At 40.5% G+C, this 21,927-nt stretch overlaps 2 protein-coding genes across 2 annotated transcripts in view; both read left to right on the forward strand.

Annotated features, from left to right (window-relative positions):
* LOC142912137 (adhesion G protein-coupled receptor L2-like) overlaps positions 1-4,715 on the forward strand; it is a gene marked incomplete at its 5' end in the record, with an annotated part of 40,119 nt that extends 35,404 nt beyond the window's left edge. The window contains 5 exons of the mRNA XM_076060455.1: positions 890-1,058; positions 1,799-1,915; positions 3,415-3,490; positions 4,209-4,354; positions 4,620-4,715. Coding sequence (XP_075916570.1) covers positions 890-1,058; positions 1,799-1,915; positions 3,415-3,490; positions 4,209-4,354; positions 4,620-4,715 — 604 coding nt within the window. The remainder of the gene's footprint in view (positions 1-889; positions 1,059-1,798; positions 1,916-3,414; positions 3,491-4,208; positions 4,355-4,619) is intronic.
* Positions 4,716-12,342: 7,627 nt separating this feature from the next.
* LOC142912138 (putative ATP-dependent DNA helicase HFM1) overlaps positions 12,343-21,927 on the forward strand; it is a 33,142-nt gene continuing 23,557 nt past the window's right edge. Inside the window, exons 1-9 of the mRNA XM_076060456.1 lie at positions 12,343-12,611; positions 14,304-14,431; positions 14,978-15,028; positions 16,313-16,383; positions 17,225-17,357; positions 17,484-17,635; positions 18,253-18,330; positions 19,676-19,852; positions 20,527-20,727. Coding sequence (XP_075916571.1) covers positions 12,580-12,611; positions 14,304-14,431; positions 14,978-15,028; positions 16,313-16,383; positions 17,225-17,357; positions 17,484-17,635; positions 18,253-18,330; positions 19,676-19,852; positions 20,527-20,727 — 1,023 coding nt within the window. The 5' untranslated portion in view covers positions 12,343-12,579. The remainder of the gene's footprint in view (positions 12,612-14,303; positions 14,432-14,977; positions 15,029-16,312; positions 16,384-17,224; positions 17,358-17,483; positions 17,636-18,252; positions 18,331-19,675; positions 19,853-20,526; positions 20,728-21,927) is intronic.

The raw sequence follows: 21,927 nt of genomic DNA on the forward strand, positions 1-21,927 counted from the left end.
TCCCTCGGCTGGTATACAGGAGGTCATGGGTTCGAACCCGACCCTGACATTGCCTGCTGCTGCTGCTGTATATTTGGAGCTTGAATGTTCTCCCTCTGTCTCATCATCATCATCACGGTGGCTATGAGATGTTAACTCTCTCGGCTGGTATACAGGAGGTCATGGGTTCGAACCCGACCCTGACATTGCCTGCTGCTGCTGCTGCTGTATATTTGGAGCTTGAATGTTCTTCCCGTGGTTGCGTGAATTTTTTCTCGGGGTCCTCCGTGTCTTTTCCCTTTACATTAAGAAGCGTGTGCTTAGAGCGTTTGGCCGCTATAAATGTCCACGTTTTGCTCACGTGACAAACCTTACCAATTGGCTTGTCTTACTCATGGGCTTTTAAATTTTGATTCTAATCTCACTTCTTCAGAACTGCATTTTTTGTGTTTTTAGTTAGTTAGTTAGTCCTTCCCCCGCACCTCCGATGAGCACTGTTGGCTACGTACGGCGCGAAAGAAGTTCAACGTTCAGAGCGAAACCTTGGATTGCGAGTAACTTGGTCTGTGAGTGTTTTGCAAGACGAGCAACACATTGTTTAAATATAAATATTCACTTGATGAACGAGCGAGGGTCTTAGCAATACGAGCGGCAGCACGTGTAGACGCTTCGTACTGCCGAGCGTCACGCGATCACAACTGACGTACGAGTGCTTTGGATTACAAACACGCAGTCCCAAGGTTTTACTGTACGTCGATACGCACGTAACGTGTCGCGTCGTGGTAAGTTCACGACGACGACGATAATAACGACGATGACGACAACGCTACGCGATGGCAAATATTTACCACGGCGCTCGCTTTTTTGCCGGCCGTTGTTATCGTTCGTTTTTGTTCTTCCTTGCCCACAGGTCCTGTGCGCTGGGGGGCGTGGCGCTGCTGTGCCTCCTCGGCCTCACCTGGGTGTTCGGGTTCCTCTTCATCGACAAGGCCACGCTGGTCATGGCCTACCTCTTCATCATCTTCAACTCCTTCCAGGGCACGTTCATCTTCATCTTCCACTGCGCTCTGCAGATGAAGGTGCCGAACCCCCTCTTCCCGTCGCGCCGTTTTTTTGCTTCGACGTGGAAGTGCGCCCAGAAATCTTAACAACTCGTGAGGCCCACTGAGCTCTGTGGCTCTTTTTCAGAATCTTAAACAATTTTAAACTGGAGGCGGAATCCAAAGAGCCACGAAGCTCTTTCTCGCAGATGTCCAGTCATGGCACGGGGTCAGAGCGTGACAACGCAAACTCCAAATATGCAGCAGCAGCAGCAGGCGTCGTCAAGGTCGAGATCGAACTCACGACCTCCTGCAGACCAGGCGAGGTAGTTAACATCTCATAGCCATTGTGATGATGATGAGAGAGACACAAAAAACTCCAAATATACAGCAGCAAGCGTCGTCAAGGTGTGGGTAGAACTCACGACCTCCTGTAGACCAGGCGAGGTAGTTAACATCTCATAGCCACCGTGATGATGATGAGAGAGACACAAAAAACTCCAAATATACAGCAGCAAGCGTCGTCAGGGTCTGGATCGAACCCACGACCTCCTGCGGACCAGGCGAGGTAGTTAACATCTCATAGCCACCGTGATGATGATGAGAGAGAGACGCAGACTCCAAATATACAGCAGCAGCAGCAGAAGCGTTGGCAAGGTCTGGATCGAACCCTGACCGTAACCCCCGACTCTAAAACGCAAGCTTCAACACCGTATAACCCTAACTCTAGGCCTGACTTGAACTCTGACCCCCAACCCCTCGCCTCTTACCCGTGCAAGGTGTGCAAGGAGTACAGAAAGTGCTTGGGGCACGCCGAGTGCTGCCGAACCTGGGGCAACCACTTCTCTTACGACTCGTGGCTCTCCAGCAGCAAACGCTGCTCTTCCAACGCGCAGGTACGCACGCACGCACGCTGCATGCACTACACACCATACACACACTACGCACACTGCAACAACAACAACAACCGTTGCTCTCCCAACGCGCAGGTACGCATGCACGCTACACGCACTACACACCATACACACACTACGCACACTGCAGCAACAACAACAACCGCCGTTCGCCACTAGGTGGCGGTGACGTCACCACGGCGCTTTGTGCCAGGCTTTGTGCACCTTGAGGCCACGTGAAGTGTCAAACGCCCGCCGGCAGGAGGTCACGGGGTAGACCCAGGTGCCACAGGTCGACTGACTGAGATGAGTGGTTGATGCACCACCAGCTGTAACCCCCTACTGTGCCATCTTGCTGTGCTTTAGCCGCCCGGCGCTCCGCTGGTTGTTGTGAGCGTCGCTCCTCCCCCCTTCGTTGTTGTTGGAGGGCGACTGCCTCTAACTGCGAATAGCGGTTGTTGTTGTTTTGGCTCTGTTTGTTTTGGTTCATGTGTTGTATGTACAGTGCGTTGAAGTTTTTTCGCACCGTATGTATCCAACCGTACTAATCGGAAGTGCGGGGGAAGGACAACAAACTAACACAACGTGTCCGTTTGTGTGTCAGTTGGATGTCGGTTCATGTATCGATCTCCTTAACCCTCAATTCCTCGATCCTTCTATGCACACCGGCCTACGAACCCAGTGACCTGAGTTTGATTCCTGGTCTCGGCCAACATCAGTAGCGAGTGACATCTGGGCCTCCTTTTAGCTCGACTCGGCCTCAGGCGAGTATTTGTCGCGGTGTCGTCTAAACATCGCCACTGGGGAGACGAAGGCACCGGGCGTGATGCGGGCCACCCCACCCCCATGCCGGCCTTCATAGGTGCTCGCTAACATGATAAATAGTTCACAACTCGTGGCAACCCACCGTCGTTGTTGTTGTGAAGCCGATTCACTGCTGGCAACTGCCCGACAGCGCCGGTTGCGCGCAGCTACCCGCGGCACGTCCGCTGCCCGTTTTTATTCGGCGTCTTGCGTGGATCGCTCGCCAACGGCGACGAGATCACCGGTGGTGCTGCCGAGGCAGCGATAAATTGGCGGCGTTTGTTCACCACGAGAGAGAGGTTTTGTTAAATTGCCTGTCGTTCCGAGTGGAGGGAGAGTGCGTGGCGCAACACGTTACACGTGCGGCGATCCGACCCCCTTGAAAAATCAATCACGGCGGCTTTGCGATGATATTCTGCCCACTGTTTTTTGTCGAAACTTGTTATCAACGGAGGTGTGATTGTTGTTGTTATTATTGTGAGCATTACTATGATGATATACCGTGGACTGAGTGGTTCCGGCTTGACGCATCCCACACCGATCCCGTGCGCCTACTCAAGATGGCGCTCGCACACTTTCCCCCTCCCGCCCTTGTTGATATTACGTGAAATTGTGATTCTTGTTTAAACCTGTATTTCCTATAAACAAAAAGATAAAATTAAGCGCGCTGTCGTCGTGAATTCCCACGTGCGGTCAAGGGAGCGACAGAGAAAGATCAAGAGCTTTCCTTTGATATTAACTCCGTAATTGTGGATAACGCGTGTACAACGGAGAGTGAGGCACACACATTATAAATGTGGATTACATTCCCAACAGCATATGCGAGCGTATTATACAGTGACGTGGCAGCGATTTTGTTGGTTGTTGAATATGTCCGGGTGTATTGCTAAGTCTAACAAAAGGGTCAGAGACAGGGTCAGAGTTCAAGTCAGGGCTAGAGTTTAGGGTTGTGGTGTTATGGTTGGCGTTTAGGGTTAGGGTTCGAGTTGTAGTTGGTTATGGTTAAAGTAACGGTTTGTGTTGGGGTTAGAGTTAGTATCCAACTGGAGTTAGGTTTAGGGTTAATGTTAGAAACTAAATTATTTAAAATTTTGATTTAAAGCTTTCGTGACTGCAGTGATTCATATTCTTGGTTCTTTCGGTAAAGTCACGTTGAAAGGAAACAACAAAATAATAAAATACAAACAGTCATCATCAGGTGACTGATGATGACTGTTTGTGTTACAGTCGAAACGTCGTGAGAATTTTATTGTTTTATATATATTTTATTATTTTGTTGTTTCCCTTCAACGTGATTTTACTGAAAGAACCAAGAACGTAATTTATTTTATTTTACCAGGTAAGGCCCACTGAGCCGTTTCAGCTCTTTCGCAGAAGAAGCCTGTCCATCACAAACGATGGTTCAACTAAGCTGCTTATCGCCTATCACGTGGACGTTTATAGCGGCAGCCAAATACCCCGTTACTTTTATTTTTTTTTATCTCCCCTGCAGATTGTCTGGCGACGGGCCCGAGAGACGCCGGCGCCCTGGCGATCGCGCCGCACGACGGCGACAAGCGCCGGCGGCGAGCCGTCGCCCGCGGCGGCGGCGGTGGCGGCCACTTCCGCCTGAGCGGCCGCGACTTCGCGGCCGCTCAGGCAGCGACGCCAAGCCGAGAAGGAGGAGGATGACGAGGAGGAGGCGTCGGAGGAGGAGGAAGGGATGCCGAAGCCGAGGGGGTGAAAGCAAGCGAGCCGACGAGGGTCGACGTCGACATCGGCGGCCGTGGCGGCGGCCGTGTTGGCAGCCCGATCCGGATCCCTCTGCCCCGGCTCGGGCGCTCCGCCGCCGTGATGGACGGACGCGCTCGCTGGCGCGGGCTTCCCCTCCGCCCCCGCCTCCGCCCTCGGCGATCGTCGCCAGGGAGGACGTCCGCCCTCCTCCTACTTCCCCCTGCTCGTACCGCGCCAGGCGGCCGAGCTCTACGCTAGGCGGAGGGCGGCGGCAGGGGACGCGTAAATGTCTCGCGCTGATGATTCACCGGTGACGTTACGCAAACGACGCATTTACTAATGCAGACGTGTGTGCGTCGTTACGGGACACGTTGTACGTGATTGTACGTGAAGAATATTCAGAACGTTGGGAATAATGTCTTCTATTTATATATAATCGTTTATGTATATAATGTGCACTACCTCACTGCATTATGTCGTGTGTCCTGCATTGCGCAGTTAATATTGGTAATTGCGTACAAATGCACATTTTGCATTAACCAAGCAAGGGGTGGTAACTATTGCAAATAATGCGTAATTACGTTTAAAATTTCACGTTTACAAATTCAATAAAGTACCAAATGACAGTTTGCAAATATTTGATTGATATTGATTGACTTTCAAATTCTTGAATAGACACTCATTGCATATGGCCTCATCAATATCAGAAATAAGATTACACTGATTGCATTGTCCAACATATTGCACGCTGATCAGATGATGCACAACTACTACGCCTCGCAATAAATCACGACCGAGGAACGGTCCGTTTGCGGCACTTCGCTACGAACCTCGCGGCCTGAGTTCGAGTCCAGGCCACGGCTAACATCGGTGACGAGGGATATCTGAACTGGCCCTGGGCTCCCACCTTCACCGACCTGCAATGTCACTCATGGGGAAATATGAATACAGTGTAATTTTAGTCTGGGCAGGCTATCGGCCATTCCGAAACTTTCATCAACCAGCAGTGTGTTTGTTTTTAAGGTCTCGGCCCTTCTGGGGCTGATCAGAAGCGTCACGCTCGCTCAACACGTGCTGCTGGCTTTGTGGTTCGCATTGTCGTGATGCGCTCCCTCAAATAAAATGATGAGGCCCTGTCAGCACAAAACAATCAGACGATGTTTTGTCACGATTTATGACCCAGAGTTCCCCCGCAACAGCACAATAAATGTTTAACCATATCAACCAGAATGGTTGGACGGTGCATGAGGGTAAATTTTATATTTTTACAAAATGTTTTGCTAAAAACGTGAAACAATAATTCACTGTGTAACGAAAAAAGATTTTTTTTTTGGTTCCTGGGTGATGTGTTATTTTACAATTGCTTACGCCTCAAAAGTATATAAAATGGCTATTATTATTATTATTCCCCACAAACTTTGCTTTTGTGACCAGGACACAAAAGCAAAGTTAATAATCCACTCCCATTAATAACACTGTTTAACAAATTTATTATGTTCTTGTTCCTGGATAATAAGTATTATTTCCTAGTTGATTATACCTCAAAAGTACAGAAAATTGCTAATATTCCACACAAACTTTGCTTTTGTGAACAGGACATTGATATTTTGAAATGTATCTACTTTCAATGGGAAAACGTGGTGTGCATTTGTGTCATTCCTTCACGTCAAGTCCTGGTCACAAAAGCAACGTTTGTTGGGCAAAGAGGCCAGCAAAGCACTCAAGTTGGTGGCACAGAGGATGCCATTCTTCATACTGACGCACTGCCTCGGCGACTCATTTAACACTGAGTCGACCTAGGAGAGGTCCCAATCAGGTTCAGAAACCGAATACCGCCGGTGCCACGGTGGCTAGGAGATGTTGACTACCTCACCTGGTATACAGGAGGTCGTGAGTTAGACCCTGACGCCTGCTGCTGCTGCTGTATATTTGGAGTGTACATGTCTCTCATCATCATAATCACGGTGGCTAGGAGATGTTGACTACCTCACCTGGTATACAGGAGGTCGTGGGTTAGACCCTGATGCCTGCTGCTGCTGCTGTTTATTTGGAGTCTGCGTCTCTCTCTCATCATCATCATCATTATGGTGGCTATGAGATGTGAATTACCTCGCCTGGTATACAGGAGGTTGTGGGTTAGACGCTGACGCCTGCTGCTGCTGTATATTTAGAGTCTGCGTGTCTCTCTCTCATCATCACGGTGGCTAGGAGATGTTGACTACCTCACCTGGTATACAGGAGGTCGTGAGTTAGACCCTGACGCCTGCTACTGTATATTTGGATTGTACATGTCTCTCTCTCGTCATCACGGTGCCTATGAGATGTGAATTACCTCCCCTGGTATACAGGAGGTTGTGGGTTAGACCCTGACGCCTGCTGCTGCTGCTGTATATTTAGAGTGTACATGTCTCTCTTTCATCATCATCATCATCACGGTGGCTAGGAGATGTTGACTACCTCACCTGGTATACAGGAGGTCGTGGGTTAGACCCTGACGCCTGCTGCTGCTGTATATTTGGAGTCTGCGTCTCTCTCTCATCATCATCATCATGGTGGCTATGAGATGTGAATTACCTCGCCTGGTATACAGGAGGTTGTGGGTTAGACCCTGACGCCTGCTGCTGCTGCTGCTGTATATTTGGAGTGTACATGTCTCCCCGTAGTCGCAGTGGATTTTTTTCCAGGTCTTCCGTTTTTTCCCTCCACATTGGAAATCAACGTGCGTTTAGGGTACTGTATTTGGCTGTGATACATTACCTCATTAAAATGCAAATCAACGTATAAAATTTTTGACGTGCGTTTTTACTGGATTTTTTTGTTGTTATTCTGTCTCTCACCATTCAAATAAACCTACCATTAAAATTATAGACTGATCATTTCTTTGTCAGTGGGCACACGTACAAAATCAGCAGGGGATCAAATACTTTCGGGTGAAAGAATCAAGGAGTGAAGTTCACGATAACAAGTAACCACGGTGACTTTAACATAGCTATTTCTATGACCAGTCACAAGCTAATCACTCAGTTATTTCAATGCTAAATTCTCCTGTTTGATTTGTACTAGGTACCTCTGTGGATGTGTAGGCTTTGACTTTAACATAGCTATTCCTATGACCAGTCACAAGCTAATCACTCAGCTATTTCAATGCTAAATTCTCCTGTTTGATATGTAAACCCCTTTGTCAAGGTGCCTCACTTCTCTAAACCAGCTTAAAAAGACGCTACGAATCTTAACAGCGTTCATTGAAGCTCTGTCGTCCCGACAGGTTTGTTCCTTTCACCTGAAGAAGGCCACTTGTGTTGTGGCCGAAACGTCGTGAGAATTTTATTGTGTTATTTTATTTTATTAATTTATTGTTTTATTCTCATTCAACGTGGTGACTTTACCGAAAGAACCAAAGAAGATGCTTTACAAGTGCCGCGAGGTAGGAACTAGCTGACCCAGCGCCATGGCCGTGGCCACGGAGTCAAGATTTGGGGGGGCACCAAATCTTAAGAGGTCTCCCACCCACCAGAAAAAATAAATCTAAATTTGAAAGCTAATTTCCTGCCTTAAATATGAAAAAAATTTCACGAACGCATGGGACGGACTTGTTATTTGTTTATTACAATAATGTCTAATAGTGGTGTTGTTTTATTACATTGCTCTGTTTTTTTTATTTATGACCTTTGATTGTATAATCGTATGTAATGGCAGAGATTAGGGATTAAAAAAGTACAACCATAACCACAATCACGTGAACTGAAATCTATGCATTGTTACATGAAGACAAGTCCAGATATTGTGGCCAAGGTTTAGCAAGTTGTAGTTTTTATTTACATGGCATAGCAATTATATATATATTTTTAAATATTGTTTATAGCAATATATTATAATTATTACGGCCTTGCCCTGCACAAATCATCAGTGGGTCACCGCTCATAGTCCAGGCACGTGGTGTCCTACAGGCGCTGTGGGCACTGATTGGCGCCGCAGGTCAGGACGTCATCCTCATTAACATAACGAGCGCCTCGTGCGCTTTTGGCGGGAAACTGCAGCGCGAGCGGAGTGGGGGGGAAGGGGGCGCCACGTGACGGTCGGTGGCAGTTGGCGGGACACGCCGTTGCCAGGGCAACGTCCCCAGTTGTAGTCGTCATGGAGTCATCGGCGCCTCAATGAGACTCGTTAGAGATTAACTTAGTAAGAGATTAACTTAGTTAGAGATTAACTTAGTTATTAACTTAGTAAGATATTAACTTAGTTAGATATTAACTTAGTTAGATATTAACTTAGTTAGAGATTAACTTAGTAAGAGATTAACTTAGTAAGATATTAACTTAGTTAGATATTAACTTAGTAAGATATTAACTTAGTTAGATATTAACTTACTTAGATATTAACTTAGTTAGAGATTAACTTAGTAAGAGATTAACTTAGTAAGATATTAACTTAGTTAGATATTAACTTAGTAAGATATTAACTTAGTTAGATATTAACTTAGTTAGAGATTAACTTAGTAAGAGATTAACTTAGTAAATATTAACTTAGTTAGAGATTAACTTAGTAAGAGATTAACTTAGTAAATATTAACTTAGTAAGATATTAACTTAGTAAGATATTAACTTAGTAAGATATTAACTTAGTAAGAGATTAACTTAGTAAGATATTAACTTAGTAAGATATTAACTTAGTAAGAGATTAACTTAAAGATTAACTTAGTAAGAGATTAACTTAGTAAGAGATTAACTTAGTTATTAACTTAGTAAGATATTAACTTAGTTAGAGATTAACTTAGTAAGAGATTAACTTAGAGATTAACTTAGTAAGAGATTAACTTAGTTAGAGATTAACTTAGTTAGAGATTAACTTAGTAAGATATTAACTTAGTTAGAGATTAACTTAGTAAGATATTAACTTAGTAAGAGATTAACTTAGTAAGATATTAACTTAGTAATAGATTAACTTAGAGATTAACTTAGTTAGATATTAACTTAGTAAGAGATTAACTTAGTAAGATATTAACTTAGTAATAGATTAACTTAGATATTAACTTAGTTAGAGATTCACTTAGTTAGATATTAACTTAGTAAGAGATTATCTTAGTAAGAGATTAACTTAGTTATATATTAACTTAGTAAGATATTAACTTAGTTAGAGATTAACTTAGTAAGAGTAATAGATTAACTTAGTTAGATATTAACTTAGTAAGAGATTAACTTAGTAAGATATTAACTTAGTAAGAGATTAACTTAGTAAGAGATTAACTTAGTAAGATATTAACTTAGTTAGAGATTAACTTAGTAAGAGATTTAACTTAGTTAGATATTAACTTAGTTAGAGATTAACTTAGTTATATATTAACTTAGTAAGATATTAACTTAGTAAGAGATTAACTTAGTTAGAGATTAACTTAGTTAGAGATTAACTTAGTAAGAGATTAACTTAGTAAGATATTAACTTAGTTAGAGATTAACTTAGTAAGAGATTAACTTAGTTAGAGATTAACTTAGAGATTAACTTAGTAAATATTAACTTAGTTAGATATTAACTTAGTAAGATATTAACTTAGTTAGATATTAACTTAGTTAGAGATTAACTGAGTAAGAGATTAACTTAGTAAGAGATTAACCTAGTTAGAGATTAACTTAGTTGCATATTAACTTAGTTAGATATTAACTTAGTAAGAGATTAACTTAGTAAGAGATTAACTTAGTAAGAGATTAACTTAGTAAATATTAACTTAGTAAGATATTAACTTAGTAAGAGATTAACTTAGAGATTAACTTAGTAAGAGATTAACTTAGAGATTAACTTAGTAAGAGATTAACTTAGTTAGAGATTAACTTAGTTAGAGATTAACTTAGTAAGATATTAACTTAGTTAGAGATTAACTTAGTAAGATATTAACTTATTAAGAGATTAACTTAGTAAGATATTAACTTAGTAATAGATTAACTTAGAGATTAACTTAGTTAGATATTAACTTATTAAGAGATTAACTTAGTAAGATATTAACTTAGTAATAGATTAACTTAGAGATTAACTTAGTTAGAGGTTAACTTAGTTATAGATTAACTTAGTAAGATATTAACTTAGTAAGATATTAACTTAGTAAGAGATTAACTTAGTAAGATATTAACTTAGTTAGAGATTAACTTAGTTAGAGATTAACTTAGTTATAGATATTAACTTATTTAGATATTAACTTAATTAGAGATTAACTTAGTAAGATATTAACTTAGTAAGAGATTAACTTAGTAAGATATTAACTTAGTAAGATATTAACTTTGTAAGATATTAACTTAGTTAGAGATTAACTTATTAAGATATTAACTTAGTTAGAGATTAACTTAGTAAGATATTAACTTATTAAGAGATTAACTTAGTAAGATATTAACTTAGTAAGAGATTAACTTAGTAAGATATTAACTTAGTAATAGATTAACTTAGAGATTAACTTAGTTAGATATTAACTTAGTAAGAGATTAACTTAGTAAGATATTAACTTAGTAATAGATTAACTTAGATAGATATTAACTTAGATATTAACTTAGTAAGAGATTAACTTAGTAAGAGATTAACTTAGTTAGATATTAACTTAGTAAGATATTAACTTAGTAAGAGATTAACTTAGTAAGATATTAACTTAGTTAGATATTAACTTAGTTAGATATTAACTTAGTTAGATATTAACTTAGATAGATATTAACTTAGTAAGATATTAACTTAGTTAGAGATTAATTCAGTAAGATATTAACTTAGTAAGATATTAACTTAATAATAGATTAACTTAGTAAGAGATTAACTTAGTAAGAGATTAACTTAGTTAGATATTAACTTAGTAATATATTAACTTAGTAAGAGATTAATTTAGAGATTAACTTAGTAAGATATTAACTTAGTTATATATTAACTTAGTTAGATATTAACTTAGTAAGAGATTAACTTAGTAAGATATTAACTTAGTAAGATATTAACTTAGTAAGAGATTAACTTAGTAAGATATTAACTTAGAGATTAACTTAGTAAGATATTAACTTAGTAAGATATTAACTTAGTAAGAGATTCACTTAGTAAGAGATTAACTTAGTAAGATATTAACTTAGTAAGAGATTAACTTAGTTAGAGATTAACTTAGTTATAGATATTAACTTATTTAGATATCAACTTAGTAAGAGATTAACTTAGTAAGATTTTAACTTAGTTAGAGATTAACTTAGTAAGATATTAGCTTAGTTAGAGATTAACTTAGTTAGAGATTAACTTAGTAAGATATTAACTTAGTAAGAGATTAACTTAGTTAGATATTAACTTAGTTAGATATTAACTCAGTAAGAGATTAACTTAGTAAGAGATTAACTTAGTGAGATATTAACTTAGTAATATATTAACTTAGAGATTAACTTAGTAAGATATTAACTTTATTAAGAGATTAACTTAGTAAGAGATTAACTTAGTAAGATATTAACTTAGTAATAGATTAACTTAGAGATTAACTTAGTAAGATATTAACTTAGTAAGAGATTAACTTAGTAAGATATTAACTTAGTTAGAGATTAACTTAGTAAGATATTAACTTAGCAAGAGATTAACTTAGTTAGATATTAACTTAGTAAGATATTAACTTAGTAAGATATTAACTTAGTAAGAGATTAACTTAGTAAGATATTAACTTAGTTAGAGATTAACTTAGTAAGATATTAACTTAGTAAGATATTAACTTAGTAAGATATTAACTTAGTTAGAGATTAACTTAGTAAGATATTAACTTAGATAGATATTAACTTAGATATTAACTTAGTAAGAGATTGACTTAGTAAGAGATTAACTTAGTTTTATTTTAACTCAGTTAGAGATTAACCTAGTTAGAGATTAACTTAGTAAGATATTAACTTAGTAAGATATTAACTTAGTAAGATATTAACTTAGATATTAACTTAGTAAGATATTGACTTAGATATTAACTTATTAAGATATTAACTTAGTAAGAGATTAACTTAATAAGAGATTAACTTAGAGATTAACCTCGTTAGAGATTAACCTCGTTAGAGATTCACCTAGTCAGGGATAACTTACTAACAGTTATTTCAAAGTAAATAAACAGCAATGGTTTAACACAAAGCAACATTCCGCACACGTTCAACATTCACCAGTCTGGCTCGCTTCAACCAATGCTGGTGAACTGCAAGATGGATCATTACAGGTGAAGGACATTTTTATTTAAACTTTCGTGACTGCAGCGGTCCGTATTCTAACGGTTCTTTCGGTAAAACAAAGTTAACGTACATAGAAAAAAATAATAATCCAAATAAAGCGATTAAAAATATCACGACCTTTCGGTTGCAACACAAGCGTATGACGGACCGCTTTGTGTTTGCGTATCGAAACGTCGTGATGTTTTTAATAACTTTTTTTTCGATCTACGTAGCTTAATTAAAAGATACTCTTTGGTTCTGTCGGTAAAGTCACGTAGGTATACATTTTATATAGAGTATGGATTCCTGCAGTCACGAAAGCTTCAAATCTAGATTTTACTGAAAGAACCATAGAACACAGGCAAGGACCCTATCAGATATGGGTCCTATAACCAAAGGCAACATCACCCCCTGCCGGCAAATACCTGTTTAGGTTGTTCTATGGATGTCATAGGCACGTGGAATTTCCATTTGGCTCAGGGTTGTGTTTACCTTGTGCTGCACAAGGACAAGCTGTCATGAGGGGGTCCCTTAGGCTAAAATGAAGCTGACGCTCAGATCATTGTTACAGTGTGTGTGCAATATGAATACATTTATAATCTTTCACAACTATCGACATATGCCTTCAACTAATGTTTGTATCATGTATTTCACTGTCTAAAAACATCTAAATACGACAAAAAAACAAAGTGAAATCACGCGTCGCTATGTGCAAATGACTGCGTACAGTGTTAGCATTTTTATATTTGCATGGCACGCCTTAAGTGTACTACATTTCGAGGACAACATTTGCCCTTTGATAGGTCAAAACATGTTTTTTACATTTTAGCACCCGATTTGAAGATGGATTGTAGCCCTTGAACGTCATTGTCCCATAGTTGTGGAGTTGGGTGCTCTATGCAATGCATTTGGATTAATGTGGCTTATTTATAGCACCTCATCTCAAACAACGCGGTGGGCATGTTTACTCTATATTATGAATCTACGTTTTACATTTAATTATTAATGAAAAACACAGTTGCGTAATATGAATATGTACAAAATACATAGCAGTAGTAATGATGGCTACTACAATAATGTACTTCATGAAGGTTGACTAGAGTACATTTTTTATCGTATTTCCCATTGCCATGACAACAAACATTTGTTGCAACATACGTATTGTGGTAGCAATGATGGTCTGCTAGCTTGCAGGGCCGTGAGAGAAAGCGGCGGCTTATTGCGGAGGCCTTTATCCAGCAGTGGATCGACCATGGCTGATGACGATCCACTGTAGTGCCCTCATCTATACGCAGAAAACGAATCGCTGGTGTGTTGCATGATGAGGTGGCCCAGACCCTTTCACACGATGCTCTATTTGAAGTTAAACATCATATTCACATGGAGCCACATCTCCACATTCGATATAGAATGTTGCCAGTATCAAACACACCGTAATACCCGCACCTCCGATTAGCACGGTTGGCTACGTACGGGGCGGAACACGCGTATGTGTGTGTCCACACTTCTACACGAGGATAAGTGGACGGAGATAAGCATTGATATTTGGATCCACCAACAATACCCCGCATATCGGTGTGGATAAGAAGAGTTTCCAACATGCGCGTTGCTATATGTATGAGTTCCCTAACACAGAAACGGAATTCTTGTTTTGCAAGAATAATGCGAGAATAATGTGATGTTTGTTGTTGTCGTTACAGTGTTCACAAAGGCGTGGAGTCGATGGATGGCTTTGGCCAGTATTCTGGTGCGTATACCAATGACTTTCAAGGAAATCTCAAATGCGGCGATTCCTCAGAAAGTAGAGAAGCCAAAGAGAACGTTGGAGGTGAGACAATGAGACTTGGTGTATGAGTACATGTGATGGGTAGTCTCAAATGGTTTCGTTTTATTGTTGCGTAAAGCATCAGTCGCTTCACCAGCATTGGTGCAAGCAAGCTTGAAGATACTCAATGTCGAAACCAATACAGAGCTTTCCTGTGTTGTACCAATGCTGCTGATGGGATGTGCAAATCATACTTTTATATTTTTTTTACGTGGAGGCGCATATATGGGAAGGGGTCATAGCTGCTTATTTATGTAGTTACCTATAGTATTCTCCACAATCGTGCTCATTATACGTTTGTGTTAACTGTACATTGCAACCTTCTTCCTAATATTCCGAAGGGACTTTTCAGATTTCTCTTTAATTGTATAATTATGTAATAATAGGGGTTTTCCCCTTTTTTCTGGCAACAAAACTGAAACCTTTTTAACAAGGATTCACGTTACTGCATAAACCACAATAATTGCAGTCAAAATGCAAACAAAAAACATACTATGATAATATATGCATTGTCCTTGAAACTGAAAACATATCTCTTTTTTTCCCCAGAAAACTCGGAAGACTTTAGTATCAGTGAAATGCGATCAGTTTCTGAAATTCGTATCCTTTTTGAGATTGCCTCTTTAAAACAAAAAAATAATCGATCATATCAAGTGAGGGCCCTTGCCTGTAAGATTGGTATTTCACTCACCAGAATTGAGCTTCAACCGGACTAGACTTTGCTTTTTTGTTGTTGCATCAACGCTGCTGAAATGATTCACTCCGAGAAAGACGTGTGGCCGCTCGGATGTGTAATACATCGCCTTATTTTTTTATATTATGTGCAGGGACAGGTATGTGACAGAGGAGTATTGCATGCTTGATGTTTTTGTGCTATTTTTACTATGTTCATTTGTGAACATTCAACAAAATGTATATGAAATTAATGAGTGGACTTCCTTCAGCTGTGTTGCTCTTGAAACGAAGTAAGAACCAACCAGGTAGGCTTCAGCGGTAGAGGGATCAGCTCACAATCTCAAGGTTGTGAAATTCAAATCCTGATTGGAGGTTGACTCAGCCCATTTTCCCTCTGGGGTTAATATAAAATTATTACCACTTTGTTGGGGAAGTCAACTGGTTGTCCTATAAGAATGTGGAATTTCCACCACTGGTTCAGGGCTGTAAACAGGAGTTTAGCACCGCCTCAGTGCTCATTTGAGCAGGAAATCACCGACTTTTTTGTTTACCTTGTTTACCTTAGAAGTGTCTTAGTCTGTCTTCTGGGTTCTTTCGGTAAAGTCACCCACGTAAAAGGGAAATAATAAAATAATAAAATAAAACAATAATATAAAATTCTCACGACGTTTCGGCCACAACACAAGTAACCTTCTTCTGTCTTAGTCTGGTGCTCTATCATTGTGTCATCTATATATTCAGAGTGGTCCAGATGTTTTTTGACCCCCCCATTTAATTCACAAAACCTTCATATTTTTAAAATAAAGTTTCTTCAAAACAGAAATGAATACACAAAGGGGGAAAATGTTACGAGTCAATTAATTGGAGGTCACAAAACATTTGGAGCACCCTTCAGAATATAAATAACAAACAATAACGTCAATGAAACCACAATAATTAAAATACTTGCTGGATTGTGTGACATTGTGTGTTTTTATGAGCAAAAATGTAGTTATGCTTTCTGAAAAAGGTGTTGAGACTCAGTGAGACTCTCATTTATAAATAAGCGTAACAACTACAATAACCCCAAACAATGCGAATGTACAATTTCCTCATAATAAATGTTAGCACATGTTTGTCTTTGAATAAAGTAACAAAAGTCTCCTTTTTCAGTTATTCTCCATGGGAATTCATAATCCTAAACATATGTTATCCTAAACTTACCTTCAGCGTTGCCTTACAGACATATTTTCAAGGAGTTTCCTTTTTTTAACTCGGTTCAGTCTCGCGTCATGGATGACGTAAGTATATGGCATTTTACACTTAAACAAACGTGTAACTTACGGTTTGATTTCTATGTAGTGATACCAGTTTTGTTTTGCTCGGTACTATACATCTTCATTACTGATGGTAACTATGTCTGTGGAATGTACCAAGAGGGTTGATATTAATGGTCATTACTAAGTGAAACAATCATAAGGTTACAACGTTTAAGATTTCTAGAGGTAATCATACAGGCATATTTAACACGTAGGCTTTCGCGACCAATATTATTCACCATTCTGGCGAATTGCCCGATGATGCTGGATGTAATTACCAGCGAAACGTCGTACTCAAACTGTAAATGTTGTGGATTCACTCTTCAATACACTGGTGGGCTATAGTAGTGAACTATTTGTCTTTTGTCAACGTGACACTTTTTTGCTGATTGGCCGTGTCGGGTGGTGGAGGGTTACGACACATTTATAAATAACGCGATCTAACCCAAAAACCTTTATTATGAATACATGCATATCATGCAAGCATATGCATGCTATGATGAGGTGACTGAACAGCAGAGTGAGCGGCTCACATTCTGAAATTTGTGATTTCAAATCTAGGTTGGGGGTTAACTCACCCCATCATCCTACCAGTTTTGATATAATTGGTACCACTTTGTGGATGAGTCTGCAGTGATTACCCAATGGAGAGACAGACTCATCCCCAACTTAACACCGCCTCAATGCTTAATTGTGACTAACTCTGCCGAATTGATAACACTTGCACAACTTCCAAGAGGCAATGACAGTACCTCATATGAATGCTGGAGATGACTTTACACGATGTTTAACAAACTTTGTCTTACATTTTTTTAAAATTAAGATTCTGTACACAAACAGACCTGTAGTGGTTTGTGCTCCAACTGGTTCTGGGAAGACTGTTATTTTTGAGCTGGCCATAATTCGACTCTTAATGGAATGCCAAGGGCCCTCCTACAATGCAAAAGTTATTTATAGTAAGTACGTCTCTTAATTGTTGCATTATACATTGTTGCAATTGCCCACACGGTATTGTATTCGTACAACAGAAATCACGCTTGATGTAGACCTGTGTGAGCATGAATGTGACACGCACCCCCTAGTGGCCCCCATCAAGGCACTGTGTCGGGAGAAATTCGAAGACTGGCAGAACAAGTTTGGAGCACTCGGCATTCAGTGCAAAGAGCTTACCGGAGACACGGACGTCGATGACTATTTTGAGACACAAGATGCCCAAATAATATTGACAACACCGGTAAGTGTTGAAAAAATAAATATGCTGACAATACTCCTTCACGTAGCTGTCCTTCCACATTAAAATTAAGGGTATATTTTTTAGACATCCCATCAGCCACCACACGACCTTCTGGGATCATAATAATTTCAGCAGTATTGGTTCAACACAAGCAATACTCTGGACCGGTTTTGCTTATCACTGTCTCATCAGCAGAGTCAGGCTTTCTTAAGCCTATTTTTCTGAATTGCTCGATGTGTATAGGTGAGGACCCACTCTGTTAGATATGGGTCCTAGTTTGATGCTGACCTACATAATACGGAACACAACGTAATATCTCACCTGTGCTCAAGTTTCTCATTGGCTCCCAGTTCACACCCGCGTTGAGTTTAACATTCTCCTACTCGTGTTCAAGGCCTTCAATGGGCTTGCTGCACCTCACATCCAGGAAACGATTCAACCGTACACTCCGCAAAGTTGATTCAGCCGTACACTCCACCGGGATCTCTCATATCCACCGATAATTCCATACTCGGGTGTGGCACGCTCCCAGAGTGTGAACCTGGGGTCACGGGGCTTTTGTTTGTACATTGTAATGTTATATCTCTACTGGGCTCACTGACTTCATTTGTTTGCAGGAAAAATGGGATAGCACAACAAGACAGTGGCACGACAGGTCTCTCGTGCAGGTCGTGAGGCTGTTTCTGATTGATGAGGTAGAGTACATGACTGTATTGTTCTTGGTTTTCCTCGGCATACTTTTGTAAATACAGCGATACCCCCATTTACTCCCCCCCCCCGCCACCTCACATATCACAAATACGTCGTCACTTCATGGATACCGCGACCTGTTTTGCGTCGCCTCCACCCACACATACGTCGATGACAGCATCCGTCCTTTCTCGGGTCCGTCACCTCAGCCTTCGCCTCCACCTACCCTGTAAATTGCTTCGATTGATGTTGTTTGGATATTCGTTGTCGCACCTTTCAGGAACGCATCCCCGACGTAAACCGGGTTATTCCTGTGCACAGTATTGAATTTATAGGAAGCGGCCACAGTGGTGTGATGGTTAGCGCGCTGGATTTGCAATCTAATAAAGTGACATAGTTATACAGGGACTCCTTGACTTATGAGATAGACATGTGCCTGGAAAGGTGCGCGTATCTCAAAATCGCGTATGTTCAATAGCAATTTTCCCAGAAGAAATAATGGTACAGGAGGTGGTTCGGGGATTTCACTCGCACTCGCTGACGTAATCGCTTTTATTATCCTAGCCTATATCAATACAATACATGTACCCACAATATAATACTTTACATTAAAAAGAAAATCACGTAAACTCTAATTTACTTCCTATAAAATAAAGAAATCCGGTATTGCTTGTTAAGACGCCGGAGTTGCGTTGCGGAGGGGATGGATGGAGGCGAGGAGGGAGACAGACTTAGAGTTAGTGAATGCCGTACAAGTATAGCGCACGAGTTATCGTACCGCACTGGTTGCTGGCAACGCCGTTGGGCCGCGGTGCCAGGCTAGGGTGGCGCATCTCGTGTTGCGGATGACGATATTCCGAAAATTGCCTAGCGTATGTCAATATAAAGTCTAAATACAACGCGCGCGTTATTCCAAAATGACGTACCACAAAAGCAGGTAAACCGAGGATTGCATGCATACGGTTACAGTACCTAATTTGAATATATGGTCATCGAATTGAAGTGGGAGTACCATGTGTTAATTTTTCGATCATAAAGTTGGACCCATTCAAACAACTTATAAAGAAGTTGCTGGCATTTGTGCCCAGGTGTCTGAGATGTTGGGAATTTCGTGGCAAGACAGAATACTGTAAGCAATGCAGAAGTCTGGAAGAGTACACGACAGCTCAGTACTTCAGGGTGGTTCATGCTTGCAGGATGGGGAAGGGCCAATTGCCGATACAGGCATTGTAATGGTCTCCACGAGTTTGGACAACTCAAGGAAAAGAACCTGAGACAAGATCGTGGGATACTTCGATAAAAAAAAAATCATGGAAGTTGCGTCGTGTTATGCTGTGGGTCATGGTGCAGGTACACACAGTAGGGGATGAGTCACGTGGTGCCACCTTGGAGGCTGTGGTCAGCAGAATGAAGACGCTTTATAACCTTGTCCCTCCAACCTCCACAAAGGATGCGCTTCAACCGCTGCATACCTGTGCGGGAGTACGGATCATCGCCCTGTCAGCCACCATTCCCAATATAGAAGATGTGAGTTGGCATACTTATTATACATTGTTTAAACATATACTGTATCGCTACAATCTTGATTTGAAGCTTTCGTGACTGCAGAAATCCATACACTTGGGTTATTTCGGTGAAGTCACGTATATATAATTTGTATTTATTTTATACCTATGTGACTTGAGCGAAAGAACCAAAGAGTATATATTGCTATAACATTGATTAATAGCCAGGTGGCTCAGTGGTAGAGCGAGCGGCTCGCAATCAGAAGGCTGCGAGTTAAAGTCCTCGTTGGGGGTGCTAACTCGTTCCATGGTCCTTCGGGGGTCATTAAAATCAGTATCACTTTGTGGGGGAGTCAATATTGGTTCTACGGATAGACTCTCCCCCGTTATAAGAATGTAGAATGTCCACCGCTGGCTCAGGGCTGTAAATAGGATATGAGCACCGCCTCAATGCTCATTTGAGTAAAAAAATAACCTTCACGTCTACTATAAACTAGTTGCATTTAATTTGTAACATCCACTGTTAAAAGGAATTTGTGTCATCTTAATCAAGTTGCACGTGGGCAAATGCCCAGACATTCTTTTTGACTTATATATATAAAATATGGAGAGGTATGAATACCTCTCAATGCATTTAAATTAATATTTGTATATCCTCTACAAATATTGCTGAGGCATCCACCTTTCTCTTTCTAGGTTGCCGAGTGGTTGTCTGATAGGGATGGAACGGCAATCTTTGTAAAATTGGATGAAAAGCATCGGCCTGTGAAACTCCGCAAAATCGTGTTGGGATTTCCTTTCTATCGTCTACAGACTGCCTTTAAATTTGACTTGATACTCAACTACAAGCTCGCAAAAATTATACAAACATATTCTGAGCAAAAGCCAACGCTCATTGTGAGTACATGTCTTATTTGTTGTTCCAAGTCAAAATGGCATGATTAGTTTAATTGCATATTTTTTTTAAATTTAAATATTTTGCATGCATAGCCCTTAAATATGGAATATGTTAAGGTGTATATGGCCTCCATTGACACATACATAGCAAACAGGAAATGCCATGTGGACAAAAATCTCATGTGTAGCCTTAACAGACTTTTGGGGGAAGTGCTGGTGGAAGTGCTGGTAAGCGAGCACTTATGAAGACCATCATGAGCACACGAGGGGGTAGGTGGGCAGCACCACACCGGACCGCCTTTGTTTCCCCAATGCTGATGTTTCAGTATCACAGCAGGTACTCATTTGAGGCTGAGTAGACCTAAGGAAGCCCCAGAATTGGTTGAAATATTCACCGTCGCTTTTGATCATGAGCGGGAATCGAACTCGGGTAACAGGGTTTGTAGCACGGTTCACTAACCACCACTCCCCACTTGAATATCTATAACCATGCATATACAATCACACAACGGCAATATCCCCTGTTTAGTCTTTACAAGACTCACTTTCAGTTTTCTCAGTTTCATTTATTTGGTGTAGAGCCCTGTGAGCCATCCGGCTCTTGAATCGGGTGCAACTGCAACAAACAAAAACATGAACAAGAAAAACATGATTATTCTTAGCTCTTTCGGTAAAGTCACGTTGAAGGGAAACAATAAAATAATAAAATATATATAACAATAAAAATTCTCACGACCATAACACAAACGGTCGTCATCAGGTGTGAAAAGCAACGGCAAGAAACATTTGAAAGAAGTGTCGGTTCGCATTAATTAATTTATTTTTGAACGGTATTTTTATTTATAAAAAAAACGTCAGCGCCGCGTGCAGCGATTTGGCAGTTTATTTAGAAGGACGAGTCCATCTATGTTCTGAAAAGAGGAGGGGGGAGACGAAAAATTAATGTATGCTGTCTGAAAGCCACTGTAAGCGTGAACAATCAATTAAGACCTGAAATGGTTTATCAAATCTTTCCAATGATTGCTAAGCCAGAATTGTGTGCTCCATTTAGAAAGTGTTTCTTTCGTGGACGGTTTGGTAACGCTGGCGCGCAAGCCGTTTAGAAGAGGTGGGTGGCTCTGAAGAGAGCCTTTGGGTTGGTTGAGTGCGCGAGAGATGAAGCCGTAGAGAGTGCGGCCCTGGCGCTTGAGGGCGTAGACC

The sequence above is a fragment of the Petromyzon marinus genome, unplaced genomic scaffold (genome assembly GCF_048934315.1).
Source record: "Petromyzon marinus isolate PM22_M1 ecotype Great Lakes invasive population unplaced genomic scaffold, UKy_Petmar_22M1.pri1.0 PM_G_Scaffold_19, whole genome shotgun sequence".
Classification (NCBI taxonomy): domain Eukaryota; kingdom Metazoa; phylum Chordata; class Hyperoartia; order Petromyzontiformes; family Petromyzontidae; genus Petromyzon; species Petromyzon marinus.